This window comes from Pteropus vampyrus, unplaced genomic scaffold (genome assembly GCF_000151845.1).
Source record: "Pteropus vampyrus isolate Shadow unplaced genomic scaffold, Pvam_2.0 Scaffold133, whole genome shotgun sequence".
Classification (NCBI taxonomy): domain Eukaryota; kingdom Metazoa; phylum Chordata; class Mammalia; order Chiroptera; family Pteropodidae; genus Pteropus; species Pteropus vampyrus.
The window spans coordinates 3,846,844-3,865,600 of NW_011888914.1; the positions used below are offsets into that span (position 1 = coordinate 3,846,844).

General features: G+C 33.2%; 1 protein-coding gene across 2 annotated transcripts in view; it reads left to right on the top strand.

Annotated features, from left to right (window-relative positions):
- The window catches only part of RNGTT (RNA guanylyltransferase and 5'-phosphatase), a 235,563-nt gene that overhangs the window by 10,454 nt on the left and 206,352 nt on the right, over window positions 1–18,757 (top strand). For both annotated transcript variants that reach the window (XM_011367370.2, XM_011367371.2), the window contains exons 5-6: window positions 11,712–11,787; window positions 12,962–13,202. In XM_011367370.2, coding sequence (XP_011365672.1) covers window positions 11,712–11,787; window positions 12,962–13,202 — 317 coding nt within the window. The remainder of the gene's footprint in view (window positions 1–11,711; window positions 11,788–12,961; window positions 13,203–18,757) is intronic.

Genomic DNA, 18,757 nt, shown 5'->3' on the forward strand with positions numbered 1-18,757 from the left:
AACAAATGGTGTTGAGAGACAGCCACTATATAATAAAATATATTAGCCACAATATAATAAAATATATTTTAGATGGGTTAAATATTTTTAAAAGAACCCATAAGGATAATAGGAGAAAATACAGGTCAGTATTTACTTAATTCTGGTGTGAGGAAGGATATTCCGTCTATTGCCAAAGGCAGAATCCTTGAACAGTATTTCTTTTTGGAGTATTCCTGGACTGCTTACCTGATAATGCTTATTAAGAATGTGTTTTACGGCCTTATCCTGAACTTACATAATCAAAAACTGGAAATGAAGCCTAGGAATCTAGGTTTTTGCTTTTTTTTTTAAATAGGGTCTTGAGTGATTTTTATGCACATTTAAGTTTGAGAACTGCTGTCAAAAATTAATATGTAATGTTTTTTAATGATAATAATAATGAATTCTTATTATTTGCCTGGCAGACATGGTAGGAAACGAAGAGTGAATGAGGGAACGAATGAATGTAATCCTCTTAACAGCTCTATGTGTTATGTGTCAGTATCTCCATTTTATAGAGAAAGAAACTGACTCTTAGAAAAATTAAGTAGTTTGCCCATTTTCTCACATCTAAAAAGTGTTTAAACCAGATTTTTAATGCAGTTTGTGACCTCAAAGTCCAAATCTCTTAATTATTTGTTCCGCTGGTTTCTAGATTGAGCATATAAAGGTGAAAAAAATTTCTGTACTATAAACCACAACAGAAACAAAGCAAAAAGATATTTGACAAATTAGGAAAAATATTTGAAGCATATATAACAGGTAAAAAGTTAATATTTTCATATACAAAGAGGTTTTATAATCCAGTAGGCAAAAGAGGCATTTCTTAGTAGAAAAATATAGAAAGCAATGAAAATGTAGTTTATAAAAGATGAAATACAAATAGCCGAGAAATGTGAAAGATTTTCTTCTCACTTGTTAATAAGCGATACAAATTAAAATATGTATTATTACTTTCTCCCATCACATTGGCAAAGTTCTAAAAAATCATGTGAAGGATTAAATAAAATGGGTACACTCATACATTGTTAATTTGAGTGTTAATTGACACAGCCTCTCTGGAGGCGCAATTTGGTGATATTTCTCAGGAGCCTTGAAAGTGTTCATACACTTTGATCAAGATGAAATCTAAGAATTTATTTTAAGGAAGTAGTCAGAGATTGAAATAAAGATTTATGTGAAAGGAATTTCATCACAGCTTCCTTTGTAATAAAAGCTTACATATGTGGTAAAAGCAGGCTATTTATATTGTACAGTATGTACTCTTTAACAGAAGAACAATAACATGGGAATATATGACAAAAAATACGAGATAGAAAAGTGTATATATATACACACAAAAAGATATGTAAAAGATACACACACACACACACACACACACACACACACATTTAGGTATAAGACTAGAAGAATATAAACAGCCTAAAATAGCACTGAGACCTTTATTTGAATGATTAAAAACAACTGTTTTCTTATTTGAGCGAAGCCATTGTAGGGGCATATGTTAAATACACTTGTAGAATTTAGAGGAGGGCAGTCAAGAAGTCTTAATATCTGGAATCACATGCATGATTTCAGAAAGATTAACACTTTCATGTTTAGGAAAATAAGTTTACTCTTGTTATAAATTGACCACTTGTATTCTTGAAAGAACTAATAGGAAAATTTCTAAATTGAGTGTTTTACAGGTTATAAAAATTATAGAACTTTGCTACAATATATCACATATTTATTATATATGTCTTATATCACAGGTAGTGATTCTGGTTATCTGGTTTGAAGTGGAAACATTTGCTTTGGGCCTGCCAAGTTTTGGAGCACAGGTTGTTTTGGCAATTATTTATTGTAGTAATATTCTGAATACAATAACAGAAACTGGTCTTAGAGCTGATTGCTGATAACACCTTTTTAAACAAAAGGAGGTAAAAATCAAGTTTAAGTGGCCTGCTTTTAGAGTATTTTAATTATGTTTTAGTGTCAGTGATGGAATTTTCATCAGCCTTGCTTTCATTCTTGCTGAAGCATACATGTGACCAACAGTATAACATTTATGACATGGCAAAAATTAGACTCATTTATTTTCAGAGCTGCTCTTTATCATTTTTAAATTAGCTGATGTAATTGGTAATTCATGAAGTTAGCCTGGTTGTGGGATAATGCTGTAGGCTTAGTGAAAATGTAAAGTTCTTGAAACATTTACCACAGAAGCCTGAAACATTTTCTGATCTTCAGGAAGAACTACAGCTTCATAATCCCTTATCTGATACCCTTGGGTCAGATGTTTTTAATTTTTACTGTATGTTAACTCCCCTGAGAGCAGTACCCCCTAATTTTTTTATTATGGAAGTTTTCAAATATACCAAAACCAAGAAAAATAGTAAAATGAAATTTCATGTATCTTTAGCCAGCTTCAGTAGTTATCATTTTGCTATTTTTTCATCTTTCCTCTCCTCCCCTTAACAATTTTTTTGAGTATTTTAAAGCAAATCAGAGGTAGACCATTTTATTAAAATGTTTCAGTATACATCTCTAACTGATAAGAATATTTGGTTATTATGTAACCGCCATGCAGTTATACCAAACAGAATAATTAAAAATTCTTTAATGTCATCCAAAGCCTAGTTCATTTTTAAGTTTTTTCAGTTACCTAAAAAGTGTCTTTTTCAAGTTAGAGTCTCCAACCCAGATCCCATAATGTTCACTTACTGTATTTTGTTATTATGTCTCCTAAGTCTGATTCTTTAAAAAAATTTTTTTTTATTTTTATGCCATCAGTTTGTTAGAGAAACCAGGTCATTTATCCTATAAAGTATTCCATGTTCTGGATTTATCTGATTGCTTGCTAATGGTATCACTCACCTTGTTATTTTATCTCTCTTTTTTTTTTTTTAAATTAAGTTTATGTGGTCACATTGGTTAACAATCATATAGTTTTCAGGTGTACATTATCATTTGACATCTGTATATTTTATTGTGTGTTCACCACCGAAAGTCCAGTTTCCTTCAGCTACTATACATTTAATCCCCTTTACCCACTTCACCCTCTCCCTCCCCCCACCCATATTTGACCCCTTTACCACGTCTACCTCCCCCGTCCTCCCCCATCCCGCTACTAACCACTATTCTACAGCCCTCTGGTAACCACTAGTCTGTAGTCCATGTCCATGAGTCTCTGTTTGTTTGTCCTGCTCATTTGTTGCTTTTAGGTTTATATCCTACATATAAGTGATATGTGATTTTCAACTTTTTCTGTCTGGATTATTTCACTTAGCATGATTATCTCGAGTTCCATCCATGTTGTCACAAGTGGTGGTATTTCATCTCTTCTTATGGCTGAGTAATAGTCCATTGCATATATGTACCACAGCTTCTTTAGCCAATCATCTATCGTAGGACACTTCAGTTGCTTCCATGTCCTGCCACTGTGAATAATGCCGCTATGAATATTGGTGTGCAAATATCTTTATAGATAAGAGTTTTCAAGTCTTTGGGGTAAATACCCAATAGAGGGATTGCTGGATCATATGGTAGATCAATTCTTAGTTTTTTGAGGAACTTCCATGCTGTTTTCCATAGTGGCTGTACCAATTTGCAGTCCCACCGGCAGTGTATGAGAGTTCCTTTTTCTCCGCATCCTCTCCAATGTTTGTTATTACTTGTCCTGTTGATTATAGCTATTCTAACAGGAGATGGTATCTCATTGTGGTTTTGATTTGCATTTCCCTAATAGCTAGCGACGTTGAGCATCTTTTCATATATTTGTTGGCCATTTGTATGTCCTCTAGGGAGAAGTGTCTGTTCAGGTCCTCTGCCCATTTTTGATTGGATCATTTTTTTTTTTTTTTATTGAATCGTATGAGTCTTTTGTGTATTTTGGACATTAGGCCCTTATTGGAGGTGTTGCTTGCAAATATATTTTCCCATTCGGATGGTTGTCTCTTGACCTTGTTGACGGTTTCTTTTGCTGAGCAGAAGCTTTTTAGTTTGATGTAGTCCCATTCATTTATTTTTGCTTTTACTTCCCTTGCTTTTGAGGTCAAATTCATAAAATCCACTTTAAGTCCAAGGTCCTTGAGTTTGTGAATTTGGATCTTTCAATCCTCCCTTTTTCATTCATTGTTGTCTCAGTTTATTCCTATGTATGCTATCTCGTTATAACAATTCATTTCTTATTATTTAAGCTATAATGCCCTGCCCTTAATAAGGGTTTTACTCTTCTGCTTTTATTTGCCTGATAGTCACTTTACTGCTAATTATGTATTTTTTTTTTTTTTTATTTTGTTTTAGGTGAGCTTGACCCCTTTAAGTATTTCCTGTAGTGCTGGCCTCATAGTGGAGAATTCCCTCAATTTTTGTATGTCTGGACAGATCTTGATTTCTCCTTCAGATCTAAAGGAGAGCTTAGCTGGACACATTATTCTAGGCTGGGAGTTCCTTTCACTTAATAGTTTAAATACTTGGTTACATTCCTTTCTGGCTTATAAGGTCTGTGCTGAGAAGTCCAATGATAATCTCATGGGTTTTCCTCTATATGTTACCATTTTCTTCTCCCTGGCTGCCTTGAGAATTCTATCTTTGTCGTTGATTTTTGATAATTTTAATTCATCTAGTTGTTTTTTCAATTCCTGAAATTGTTGATTTGAGTTGTTTTGGATCTCATTGAGTTTTTTCAGAAGCACCACCCTGAAGTCTCTGTCATGTAACTTGCATATTTCTGTCTGTAAGCTTATTTTCTGGAGATTTTTCTCTTTCTTTCTGAGATGCCTTGTCACCTTGGTTGTTCATGGTGTTTAATGGACTAATTCTCTGCCTGGGCATTAATGGAAGTGTATTCTGTTGTTTTTCCAGAAAGAAGGTTTATTAAATAAATGTCTCTCTTTAGCCTGTTGCGAAGAAGATGCTCTTCTTTTGGTTTCTAGTAGGTGGCATCTAAGCCTCTTGGATTCCTAGCAGTTTTGGTAACCTTTGCTCCGATTCCCCTGGGGCTCCACGATGATCAGTCATGGAATGTATGGGGGGAGGGGCCTTCTGGGTCAGGGGTTGGGGGCTGTGGCTCAGCCTTGGTTTTGTAACCTTTGCCAGCAAAAATCAGCTGTTGTTCCTCTGCAGTCCTACCCCGCTTCTCCGCTTTCTGCCCTGATGACTGGGCCCTCTGGTCAGCTGCGTACAAGCCTGGGCACTTCCAGGCAAGGTCGTTCAGGAAAGTCGCTGTGCCTTCACCCCTCCCCCTCCTTCTACAAGGAGCTCCAGCAGCTGCAAGAGGCAGCTTCTTTATTTGTCCCAGCCCACCTCCTGACACCCAGAGTTCTGACCTGTGGTAGCAATTATGTGCAGATCCCACGCTCAGATGTGCTGGTGTGCAGTTTTTTTTGTTGTTGTTGAGTTTTAGATGTTCAGCTTATTGTTGTTTCAAGGGGAGAGATCTAGGGACGTCTCTCACTCCCCCGTGTTTCTGAATCCCCTTTATCTCTTATATGTCCTATAAATTGATACTTAAATGTAGGGAAGTAATTATATTCAGTTTTAGGATTTTAGATAAGAATACTTCATAGTTGATGTTGTATAGTTCCTTTCACGCCACATCAGGAAGCATGTAATGTCTGGTTGTCTCACTTGTAGTGGTACTAAGACGAGTAAGTATTTGGGTGGTGTCAACTTGTTTCATCTGTTAGAAAGTTCTTCATCTTTTTTTTTTTCCCCCTCTTTATTCCTCCCCCACCCCTGACCTACGGATGTTGCTGTTCCCCCTTAAGAATTGGACATCTGAAGGTGTGGCTTCTCCTCCCACACGCTCATGGCTGGCACCTATGGCCTGGTGCACCTGGGGCCTGGCACCTTCATCTATCCTTTATCTAATGATTTTAGTATCCATTGATGATTGTTGCCTTGATCCAATATTCCAATAGGGGTTGCAAAATGACTTTTCTGATTCTCTTATTTCCTCATATATTAGCTCAAATTCTTCTTTAATAAGGAACTATTCCTTCTCAGACAATTTGGTTATCTTGAAATACAGTTTATACTGGAAGGGCAAGTTAAATGTTTGATTCTTTCCTTTTATTTCTCAATTTTCAGAATAATGGATTGGCATCTTAGTAGTCTCTAGTGGTGATTGATTAATTTCATTTTTTTAAAGTGTCTGTATGAACTATATATTTTTTATATTGTTGATGTATTTAAATCAGTTGCAGTCAGTATTTATTCTTATGTCCAAATTGCCTCATACTAGGTCAGTGGGAGCCCCTTCAAACTGGTTTCTGTAACTTTCTATCACCTTACCAGTTTTCGATGGTTTTCTTGTTTTGTGGCATGAGATGTTTTCCAGACTTAGAATCAGTTATTTCCCTAAGGAGCATGGTTCCTGACATCCTTTTAGTGGAAAATAGTATTTAGAGATGATCTGGGTGTTAGAGAACATTCCATAATTAAACATATTAACATTTTTGCAGTTAAACATATGAATATTCATTCATACTAAGTGGGAAAAATAGACTATAAATAATATCACATTAGTTCAGGTCAGGTTTTGTCCCCAAATGAATTAACAAAAATTTTAATTTTTTAGAGCCTTTTTGTAATTATAATTATGAACAAGAGATTATGGAGTTACAATGCATTCGTTTGCATGGACAGAAATAACTGTTTTGAGAATAAGAATTTTGTGGACTAGAGGACATCTGTTTTGTATTAAAAGAAAAACTGATTTCTTGGTAAATGGTAGACTGTCTAATAGATACATAGCTTTACTGATGCTTCTAATTACTAGGTGTTCCTGGTTATAAGTACATAGGACAGATTTGTGAATATGTATTTTCATGAGTAGCACATGTTTATTTTTGTAGAAAGTATTTCTTTTGAGTAAATAAAAATATTTAAGATAACTTGGCACCTCGTAAATTCTTAATGATTGTTTCTTTTTCCTGTTCTTATTTTTGTCGCTCATTAAGACCAAGTTTGAACCTCAGCACTATCGATATTTTGTACTCAGTAATTCTTTAGTTTGGGGGACTTTGTACATTGTAAGATGTTGAACAGAATCCCTATTCCCTAGCATCTAATCTCTAGATGCTAATTGTGACAATTAAAAATGTTTTCTGACTTTGTCAGGTGTTTGAGGAGGCAGGAAAATCGTTCATAGTGGAAAACCAGTGATTTAGATTGATCAGATAAGTTTTTGATCCTAAAAAATAATGTATCTAACTGGTGAGATAGAAAGGAAATTATGTATGTTGAAATAAGGCTTAATTTAATATGTTGCTGCTACCCTTTATAAGTCACCTTTTTCTAATTTATACTTAAATATCCAGGGTGTGTGTGTGTGTGTGTGTGTGTGTATATCTATATCTATATCTATATCTATATCTATATCTATATCTATATCTATATCTATATCTATACCTATAATTATAGTTCATCTTTCTCTCCTTTTGTTGAGGGAGATTATTTATTCTCTTCATTTGATTTTAAAAGAACTACAGTTTTTCCTTAAGTTGATTGTGTTAATATTTTTTGAAGTGCTGTATAAATTTGTCATATTAACTTACCTAGAAAATGAAGACAAATTTAAATGAGTTGACTTGATTGAAATAGTTAATAGTGAGCTAATCTTTAGTTATAAACCGTGCTTTTCTTGCCACTAGATGGACCCATTTTCATAATAAACTGGGGAAAACTAAAAACTTAAAAAAAATGTTGAAGACGTATCAGACTAAGCTTGTAGTATACTTAATGGATTTTTTTACGTTAAATACATGATCTTCTAAATTTTTTTATAGAGCTTTGTCAGCAAGACTAAAAGTTTATGTATTTATATAACAATATTAAAAGAGCAATAGTATAATGGTATAATTTCTCACACTGTATTGTCACATGACTTAATCATTTAATTGGCAATTATTCTTACATTTTCTATTCATAAAAAATAGTTAATCTTTTTAGAGTAAAAATTAGATACAAAACAGCAGTGGTGTAGGTGAGAAACATCTAAAGTTAGAATATTTGTTACTTAAATTGGTCTAAAATATAAAGTAGAAAAGTAATTTCCATGTTCGATTATGATACATTTTGAATAAAAAAGTCTGTTTACAGCAAACATTTTTGTGTAACTTTTTCGAGATCCCTTTTCTTACAAAGCAGTGGAAATGATGGAGTTTATAGTTTCATGGTTACATTTATAGTTTCATGATAGCCATGGATATATAAGATGGGTCTTTTCCTGTTCAAGGCTGATTTCTATTTTTTTTTTTATCTCTTCAGAAACTTCATTTCAGTTATATCCTTATTCTCTATTAATTGTCAGCCTTTGTGATTTAACTGTAAACATAGTTAAGCTTCTTATATTAAACTATACACCCCAACAGAACCCCACCTTTTTTTCTGTTTCATATTTCCTCTTTGCTTTTCTAGCCGACTTTTCGAAAGATCAATACTTGAATCCATTTTATTCCCATTTACTTCATTGCAATCTGGAGTTTTTTCTCTGAACTCTTAATCACATTATGACTTTCAATTCTAATCATTATGTGACATTTAAACAATTGTACACTCATGTCTTGAAATTTCCACTTTTCTTAGTGTACATGACCCCATGTTCTCTTTGTTTTCTTGACCCCATGACAGTTCAATCTTAGTTTTTGTTTATGGTCCCCTACCCCTACCACTTATTCTTGAAAGGTTGGTTTTCCTCAGTTTTCATCCTTAATTTTTTTTATTTTATATACCCATTACTGGAAATCTTACCCGTCACAGACCCCTTCCATAATTGACTGTGTAACTGATTATTTTTGAATCTGCAACTCCAGCCAGATGGCTCTGTGAAACACTTTACCATTATTTCCAAATACTCATAAGTCCCATAAGAACCTTAAACTGAGCATGTCCAACTCATTGCCTTGCCCATAAGACTGATGTAAACTGTACTTCCTGTCCTTGTAAGTGGTACCACTGCTCAGTTAGTGGCACCACTGCCGAAGTCAGAAACTAGACTCCTTTTAAATCTTTTCTCTCATTGTTGTCAGTCACTTGCCCCTCATATTACAGATTCTTCCTTAAATGTCTCTTCAGTTTGCCTCTCCTCATTATTACCATCACCATGACCCTTGTCACCCAGACTCTTATCTTGCACATAAGTTACTGGGATGACTTCCTCACTAGTTTTCTTGCTTTCATTGTTGTGTCCTTTATATCTTCTGTTTAGCTGCCACTGGAGTGGATTTTCTGGAACCTGATAATTTTATGCCATGCTTAAAATTCTTTAATATCGTCTATGCTTTTATAATCTCTTTAGTACGATGCACAAGTTTCTTTAGGATTTTGACCCTCTCATTGTCTCCAACTGCATTTGGCATTACTTTCTTATCATGCTAGTCTATCCAATTGAGTGTTGTTCATTGACTATGTTTTTTTTTCTAAATATTAATGATCATTTTATTTATAATGAGTGTAAAAATAGGTGATTTAGTTCAATTAATAGTAACTCTAAGATGCTTTTTTTTTTGAGGAGCAAAAACTTTCTTTTGAAAGAAATCTTACCCTATTACATAAATGAGATGAACATGATATTTTATTGGTATACTTTAAAAAATGTATCCCACTTATGATATTTTTAGCAAAATCAGTTGCTGAAAACAAGGCTGTATTGATGAACATTAACATTTGAAATGTGTTATTAAAGCCATTTTACAAGTTTGGCTTTTTTAGATTCCACATATAAATGATATACAAAACTTTTGCTGTTTGATTTATCTCACTTAGCATAATGTGGTCAAGATCTATCTGTGTTGTCGTAGGTGGCAGGATGTCCACATCTTTATACATCCATTGGTGGGCACTTAGGTTTTCTATATCTCGGCTATTGTGAATAATGCTGCAGTAAACATGGGAGTTTATATAACTCTTTGATGTCCTGTTTTTATTTGCTTTGGATGTATACCTAGAAGTGGAATAGCTTGATTATATGGTAGATCTATTTTAATTTTTTGAGGAAAATTCATGTTTTTCATAATGGTTGAACCAGTTTACATTTGCACCAACAGTGTACAAACGTTCCTTTTTCTTTTATGGCTGAGTAATATTCATTGCATGGATATACAACATGTTTATCCTTTCACTGATGATTGACATTTGGGAGGCTTGGCCATTACGAATAAAGTTGCAGTGGACATTCATTATTATATGTGAGTCTTTGAAGCACATGTTTTTATTTTTCTTGGGTAAATAACTAGGATTAGAATGTCTGGATCATTTGGTAATTTGTTATAGCTTTAACTATTTAAGAAGCTGACCAACTTTTCCAAAGTGATTGTGCCGTTTACATTTCTACCAGCAGTGTATGAGATTTCCAGTTCTTTTACATCGTCACTCACGTTTGAGATGGTCAGTCTTATTGATTTTAGTTCTAATTATTGTGTAGTAGAATGTCATTGTGGTTTTAATTTGCATTTTTCAGTTAATTAACGATGTTGATCATCTTTTCATGTACTTCATAACCATCTGCATACATTCTTTTGTAATGAGTCTGTTCAAATCTTTTGAATAGTTTTTTAAAAATTGGGTTGTTTGTCTTATTGAGTTGTAAGAGTTCTTTATATATTCTGGATACAAGTCCTTCGTCAGGTACATGTATTGTGGATATTTTCTGTGGCTGGTGTTTTTAGTTTCTTTATGACATCTTTCAAAGAGCAAACATTTACTATTTTGAAGTAGTCTGGTTTATCGATATTTCCTTTTATTTCATGTTTAAGAATCTTTTCGTACACTAAGGTTGCTAGGATTTTCTCTTGTGTTTTCTTCTGGACGTTTTACAATTCTAACTTTTAGTTTATTTGTATATTTGATTTTGGTTGTACTCTATCAAGATGCTTTATAAACACAGCGAAGTTTGTAAAAGGTATAATAAAAAGAAAGATATAGTCTTAAATGTTAGGCTATCCTACCATTAAACAGAGATAACAAGAGAACCTTCATTTTGAGGTTTGCAGGAGAGTGAATTAATCTGGCAGTAATATTTTCATGTTGGTAATATCCATAAAGCTGTTATTACTTTTTCAAAGTAGTTAAAATGATTTAAAAATGCAATCATGTTTGGAATTTATGAAGCTCATTTGCAGCTTTTCAGAATACAGAGGTGGGACCATACTGATCTTGACTATGTCCTGAAAAAAGGTTTAAGAAAAATAAATTTCTTTTTCTCAGCAGGTTTTTCTTCTGAAAGTTTACTTCAAAAGAGTGTAAGCTAATGTAAAGATATAGTCAGTTGGTTTCTAGAGAACTTCAAAGTAGTTTTATTTTTATTGTACTGTGTATCCATCAGTTAGTCAATTATTTTCTGTATCCAGTCAAGTGTCTTGTTGTACGTGTGTGTGTCCTTTGAGTTATATATTTGATGAAAATACCTCCTTATTTAATATGCTTGGAATCTTGTAGTTTTAAGAGAAATGTTTAGATCTTACAGATAATTTGTAACTAATAAATCAGTATATATTACATTTAAACTTACAGCTAATGCTATAAATTAGATGTTAAACAACTTAAACTGATAAGTTACTAATAGTATTATAAGAAGTTTCAGTTTTTTAAAATGTAGTTATTTTATAAAATGAAATGTTTTGAGTGCAAGTTGAAATTTTAAAGTAAAATGTGGCCTCTAAAGTGATTTATTAATTTTAAACCAAAACTACTTTGTTTTCTAGGTGTTCATTGTACCCATGGTTTCAATCGCACTGGTTTCCTCATATGTGCCTTTTTGGTGGAGAAAATGGATTGGAGGTATTTGTTTCTATGTTATAATGGAAGAAGACATTTAGTAATTGATAAAATTTTTTATTGACTTTTTAGTTTTAGCACTTTATATTGCCAAATTTCTGGTGAAGTCATGATTAATATAATTTGAATTTGTTTTCATTTTAGATTTGGTTTATCTTTAGAATACTATTCCATACTTGGTGTTTTTGCACAAAGCAGCACTTTAGTTGAGTGCTTATGGATCCCACGTACTATGTATTTTCTTTTTCCACATCTTACAGAATTATCAGAGACAAGTTCTCCCAATATTCTGTGTTAGTATTTACCATTGGAAATTATTGTTGTTGTTTTCATTTTTAATAGTACCTTCTTATAGCTGTTGAGTAATAGGAAAAACTTATAATGCGATATGGAAAAGATATTTTGGGGACAGAGTTATTTTATTTAAACTAATCAGCATGTCTTTATTGAGCACCTGTTATTTATGGAGTGCCTTTTTAGATCCTGAGACATTAGAACCTCACTCAAAATTCCTGAGAGAATGAGATATTACTAACTGGATTTCCTCATTTACTGATTGAAGGTCATTATTTGCAAAGCCTTTTACATAGTAGGTCCTTCTCTGAATATAATCAGCCGAGGTACACATCTTGTGGTATATTTTATTTTCCTGGTCATGCACCCTCAGTAGTTCCCTTCTGCATGCACTGCATGCACTTCTAGCTCAGCTTTTCTGGCCTTTCAGATGTTCTACACAATAACCCCTGAGTCCTGTGTCAGACTGAGACTATTCTTAGCCCTTCTCTAATGACTTCTGCTCTTATTGCCTGAGTCTGTTGAAAGTTCCTGAAAAATCAGAATGCTTTTTACTTTATTTAAATTGCTATTCACATTTCTTTGATATTTTCCCTTAGAGTCAGACCTCCACCTTCAAAGATTTATTTAAATTCTCCACTGACTCTACCCAGGTCTCTCCTATACACTCATTGCAATTTACCTCTAGGAATTTTCAATGTACTTTTGTTAAAATTGAGTCAAAATGAATTTGTCCCTTAGTAAATTGAATGCCTTAAGATTGGGACTGTGGTTATATAAATCTATTAAACTTCTATGGTACATTAAATATAATGAGTGAGTTTTGATAAGTCTGCATAAATGGAGAGTTGTGAGGAAATTGCATGGTGTTTGTTTTCCATAGTATTGAAGCAGCAGTTGCTACTTTTGCTCAAGCCAGACCACCAGGAATTTATAAAGGTGATTATTTGAAGGAACTTTTTCGTCGCTATGGTGACATAGAAGAAGCACCACCCCCACCTCTGTTGCCAGATTGGTGTTATGAGGATGAGGAAGATGAAGATGAGGATGAGGATGGCAAAAAGGAATCAGAACCTGGGTCAAGTGCCTCCTTTGGCAAAAGGAGAAAAGAACGGTTAAAACTGGTAATGTTTAAAAATATTATAATCTTTACCTTTTTTTCTTCAGCAGGTTTATTGAGATTTATGAAAATGGAATTTTGACTCTTCATTTTACTGTTTGTTTTACTAGTTTTTTTGAGGTTATTTTATTATGGCTACTTCTAAAGATTCTTGATAACCATGAGTCTTTTCCTTTTCTGCAAGAAAAGTTTCAGTTATATAAATCTATCCTCTTTTTGTTTCTTAGGTAAACCAAAGAACTCTTAGACATTTGATTGAGAATTTATTATTTCTTTGTAAAGTATTGTGAGATTCCAATTAAATATCTAGTGAAAATTTTACTAATGCTTTTGAAAATTGTGACAGTTAAAATAACTTTACGTATAAATTCTCTTTCCTGTGGCTGGTATTTTCATATTTTCTGTAAAGTTGAACCAAGAAGAGACTTACTTCTATGGCCAACTCCCATATTTATTGTTCTAGAATAAAAGTCTTAACTGAAAACATTAGGACTTAATCTCCTTTTCTTGAGGGGATAGGAGAGATGTTGAGAAGAAAAGTACTGATTGTACTTATACGTAACAAGTATATGGTATAGACCAAAAGGGAAAGTTAGGGAAAGTGTGGAGGTAATTAAGTGTTAATGAAGGTAATAATTAAGGCATGTGGGAATCATGGTTATGCAGTAAACATCACAACATTTATTAGTAGACAGTGATTCACAGGCAAGAAAATGCCTTGTTTTATGTAAATTGTGTAATCGTTATTTTGGGCTTGAAAAAACAAGTCTTGTTTGAAAAACATTTGTTTTAATATGTATTTACACATTTCAGACTTCAAAACTGTAAGGCCACTGAAAAATGTAAATTGCTTTGAAACAAATAGTTTCAAAAATAACTTACTATTTTTTCAATCTAACTCATTATTTCCTGGATTTAGATATAAGAAATTACTGTATCACATACCTAGAAAAGTAGGAATCACATTCTGAAGAAAGTCTAATAGTTTAACAACATATAGATGATCATATAGATGATTACCCTCTTATGATATCATTTTTGTAAGGAATATTTTCTATAAGGGATACATTTTGTAAGGGATATTTTTTAAGAATAACAATCATGAGCATGCATTTAATGTGTTTTTGAATTATGCTTTTTGAATAGTATTTCAATGTGTAAGAGTTTAAAATAGTTATTATCTTGCAAAATGGGGTAAAGTTTGCAGGTTTTGTTTTAGTTTTTACCAGTAGAAAGGATCTTAAAGATGACTTTTATTTTATAAAATCAAGTACCATCAAATCCTATAGTTGCAAATGAGCTCAAGCAGCATTAAGAGAAAAATAGCCAAGATGGGCATTTTTTTTTTAAGGGAAAATAACACAAACTAAAATCTTAAACTTAATTTTTACTGTTTTGTCAGTTAGCAAGAGGAATATTTTAGTAATTCCCTACTATGATTGTGGATTTACCTGTTTCTCCTTGCTAGTTATGTCAGGTTTGCTTTGTATCTTTTGGGGTGATATTATTTGGTTTATACAAATATGTATAAAGATTATTTTATCTTTAACAGTGTCTTAAATTTTAGCATTGTAAAATCTGATATGATTGTACAAGTGTTTTTTGGATAGTGTTTGTATGGAATATTTTTTTATCCTTTTACTTTCAATCTTTATCCTTTATTTAAGTTATGTTTTTTATAAGGATCATGTTGGGTTTTATTTATCCAGCCAACAGTTTTTGCCTTATTGGAGTATTTAGTCCATGTACATTTATTTTAATGTTTTATTTATTTTAGATTTAAACTTATTGTCTTACTGTATTTTTGTTTGTTTTTCTTACTTGTAGTGTGTTCCTTTTTATTTTCCATTCTTGTCTCCTTTATGCTCAATAGTTTTTTTTTTTTATTCTATCACTCCTATCCTATCCATTGCTTGCTTGTTATACATTTCTTTACCATTTATTTTAGTGGTTACCTAAGATTTCAGTATGCATCTTTGATTTGTTAAAGTCTGGTATATTTGTACTTTTGCCACTTTTTAAGCTTATTGGGTAACATTGGTTAATACAATTATGTAATTTTTAGGTGTACAGTATAATTTCACATCTGTATATTACATTGTGTATTTACCACCCAAAGTCCAGTTTCCTTCAGCTGCCATATATTTGATCTCTTTTACCCACTTCACCTTCCCCCTATACCCCTATATTTGACCCCCTGTCTACCTTTCTCCTCCTCCCCCACGCTCTACATTCTGGTAACCATTAGTCTGTAGTCCATGTCCACGAGTCTCTGTTTGTTTGTCCTGCTCATTTGTTGCTTTTAGGTTTATATCCCACATATAAGTGATATGTGATTTTCAACTTTTTCTGTCTGGATTATTTCACTTAGCATGATTATCTCGAATTCCATCCATGTTGTCGCAAATGGCGGTATTTCATCTCTTCTTATGGCTGAGTAATAGTCCATTGCATATATGTACCACAGCTTCTTTAGCCAATCATCTATCGTAGGACACTTCAGTTGCTTCCATGTCCTGCCACTGTGAATAATGCTGCTATGAATATTGGTGTGCAAATATCTTTATAGATAAGAGTTTTCAAGTCTTTGGGGTAAATACCCAATAGAGGGATTGCTGGATCATATGGTAGATCTATTCTTAGTTTTTTGAGGAACCTCCATGCTGTTTTCCATAGTGGCTATACCAATTTGTAGTCCCACCGGCAGTATATGAGGGTTCCTTTTTCTCCGCGTCCTCTCTAATATTTGTTATTACTTGTCCTGTTGATTATAGCCATTCTAACAGGTGTGAGATGGTATCTCATTGTGGTTTTGATTTGCATTTCCCTAATAGCTAGCGACGTTGAGCATCTTTTCATATATTTGTTGGCCATTTGTATGTCCTCTAGGGAGAAGTGTCTGTCCAGGTCTTCTGCCCATTTTTTGATTGGATCATTTTTTGTTGTTGTTATTGAGTCGTATGAGTCTTTTGTGTATTTTGGATATTAGGCCCTTATTGGAGGTGTTGCTTGCAAATATATTTTCCCATTCGGATGGTTGTCTCTTGACCTTGTTGACGGTTTCTTTTGCTGAGCAGAAGCTTTTTAGTTTGATGTAGTCCCATTCATTTATTTTTGCTTTTACTTCCCTTGCTTTTGAGGTCAAATTCATAAAATCCACTTTAAGTCCAAGGTCCTTGAGTTTAGTTCCTATATTTTCTTCTATGCATTTTGTTGTTTCAGGCCTTATATTCAGGTCCTTTATCCATTTTGAGTAAATTTTGGTGTGTAGTGATAGTCTAGTTTCATTTTTTTGCAGGTGGCTTTCCAGTTTTCCCAGCACCTTTTATTGAAGAGGCTTTCCTTTCTCCACTGTATGCTTTTGGCTTTTTTGTTGAAAATTATTTGCCCATATAAATATGGGTTTACTTCTGGACTCTCAGTTCTGTTCCTAGATGTGTTTTATTCTTTTTGTTGCAATTACAAAAGGAATTATTTTTTCCATTTCTTTTTCTGACACTTCATTATTAGAGTTTAGGATCACTATGGATTGTTGAACATCAATATTGTATCCAGAGACTTTACTATATTTGTAGTGTTCTTGTGTAGTCTTTAGAGTTTTCTATATATAGAATCTTGTCATCCTCAAATAGTGACTGTTTGACTTCTTCGTTTCCTATTTGGATGCTTTTTATATCTTTCTCTTACCTAATTGCACTCGCTAGGACCTCCAATGTTATATTGAATAAGAGTGGCGATAGTGAACAGCCTTGCCTTGTTCTGCTCTTAGAGGGAAGGTTTTTAGTTTTTCACCATTAAGTATAATGTTGGCTGAGGCTTTATCACATATGGCCTTTATTATGTTAAGGCACTTTTTTTCCTATACCAATTTTGTTAAGTGTTTTGATCATAAATGGATGCTGTATCTTGTCGAAGGCTTTTTCTGCATCTATTGATATGATCATATGATTCTTATTTTTTAATTTGTTTATGTGTTGCGTCACATTAATCGATTTGCATATGTTGAACCATCTTTGTGCCCCTGGATGAAGCCAACTTGATTGTGGTGTATAATCTTTTTAATATGTTGCTGTATTCAGTTTGCTAGTATCTTATTTAGGATTTTTGCATCTGTGTTCATGAGAAATATTGGTCTGCAGTTTTCTTTTGTTGTGTTATTTTTACCAGGTTTTGGTGGCAGAGTAATATTGGCCTCATAAAATGAGTTTGGAAGTATTGCCTCCTCTTCGATTATTTGGAAGAGTTTGAGGAGAATAGGCATTAAATCTCCTTTAATGTTAGGTAGAATTCACTGGTGAAGCCATCTGGTCCTGGACTTTTACTTTTTGGTAGGTTTTTGATGATTGTTTCAATTTCCATACTGCTGATCAGTCTATTTAGATCTAAATAGATCAGTCTATTTAGAGTCCAGTTCTTCTTGATTCAGTCTAGGAAGACAGTATTTTTCTAAGTACTGGTTTATTTCTTCTAGGTTATTAAATTTTGTGTTATATACTTTTTCATAGCATTCTTGTATGGTCCTTTGTATTTCTGCGACATCAGTCATAATTTCCCCTTTCATCCCTCATTTTGTTTATTTGTGTCCTTTCTCTTTTTTCTTTAGTGAGTCTAGCCAGGTGTCTGTCAATTTTATTAACCTTCTCAAAGAACCAGCTCTTTGTTGCATTTATTTTTCCTATTGTTCTTTTGTTTTCAATTTCATTTATTTCTGCTTTAATTTTGACTCTTTCTTTCTTTCTGCTGACTTTAGGCTTCATTTGTTCTTCCTTTTCTAGTTTTTTAAGATGAAGCATTATGTTGTTTATTTGGGTTCATTCTTGTTTTTGGAGATAGGCCTGTAATGTTATGAACTTTCCTCTTATGACCACTTTTGCCATGTCCCAGAAGTTTTGATATGTTGTACTATCATTATCATTCGTTTCTATGTATCTCTTGATCTTTCTTTTTATTTCTTCACTGACCCAGTTATTCTTCAGTAGCATGTTGTTTAGTCTCCATGTGTTTGTGGTTCTTCCTGATTTCTTTTTGCAGTTGATCTCTAGTTTTAAAGCATTATGAAGAGAATATGGTTGGTATGATTTCAACCCTCTTATATTTGTTTAGGCTATCCTTGTGTCCTAGTATATGGTCGATTCTTGAGAATGTTCTATGTACACTGGAGAATAATGTATAAGCAGCTGTTTTGGGATGGTTCTGTAAATGTCAATTATGTCCAGTTGGACTAACATGTCATTTAAGGATGTTATTTCAGTATTGATTTTCTGTTTGGATGATCTGTCCATATCCGACAGTGGGATATTTAGGACCTCTACTACGATGGTGTTTTCGTCTGTTTCTCCCTTTAGTTCTGTTACTAATGCTTTACATATTTTGGGGCTCCCTGATTGGGAGCATAGATATTAATATGTGTTATGATTTTCTTTATCATTATGAAGTGTCCGTCAGTATCTTTCTTCACCTTTTTTATTTTGAAGTCTGTTTCGTCAGATATTAGTACTGCTATTCTCGCTTTTTTCTAAATGCCATTTGCTTGAAATATCATCTTCCATCCTTTCACTT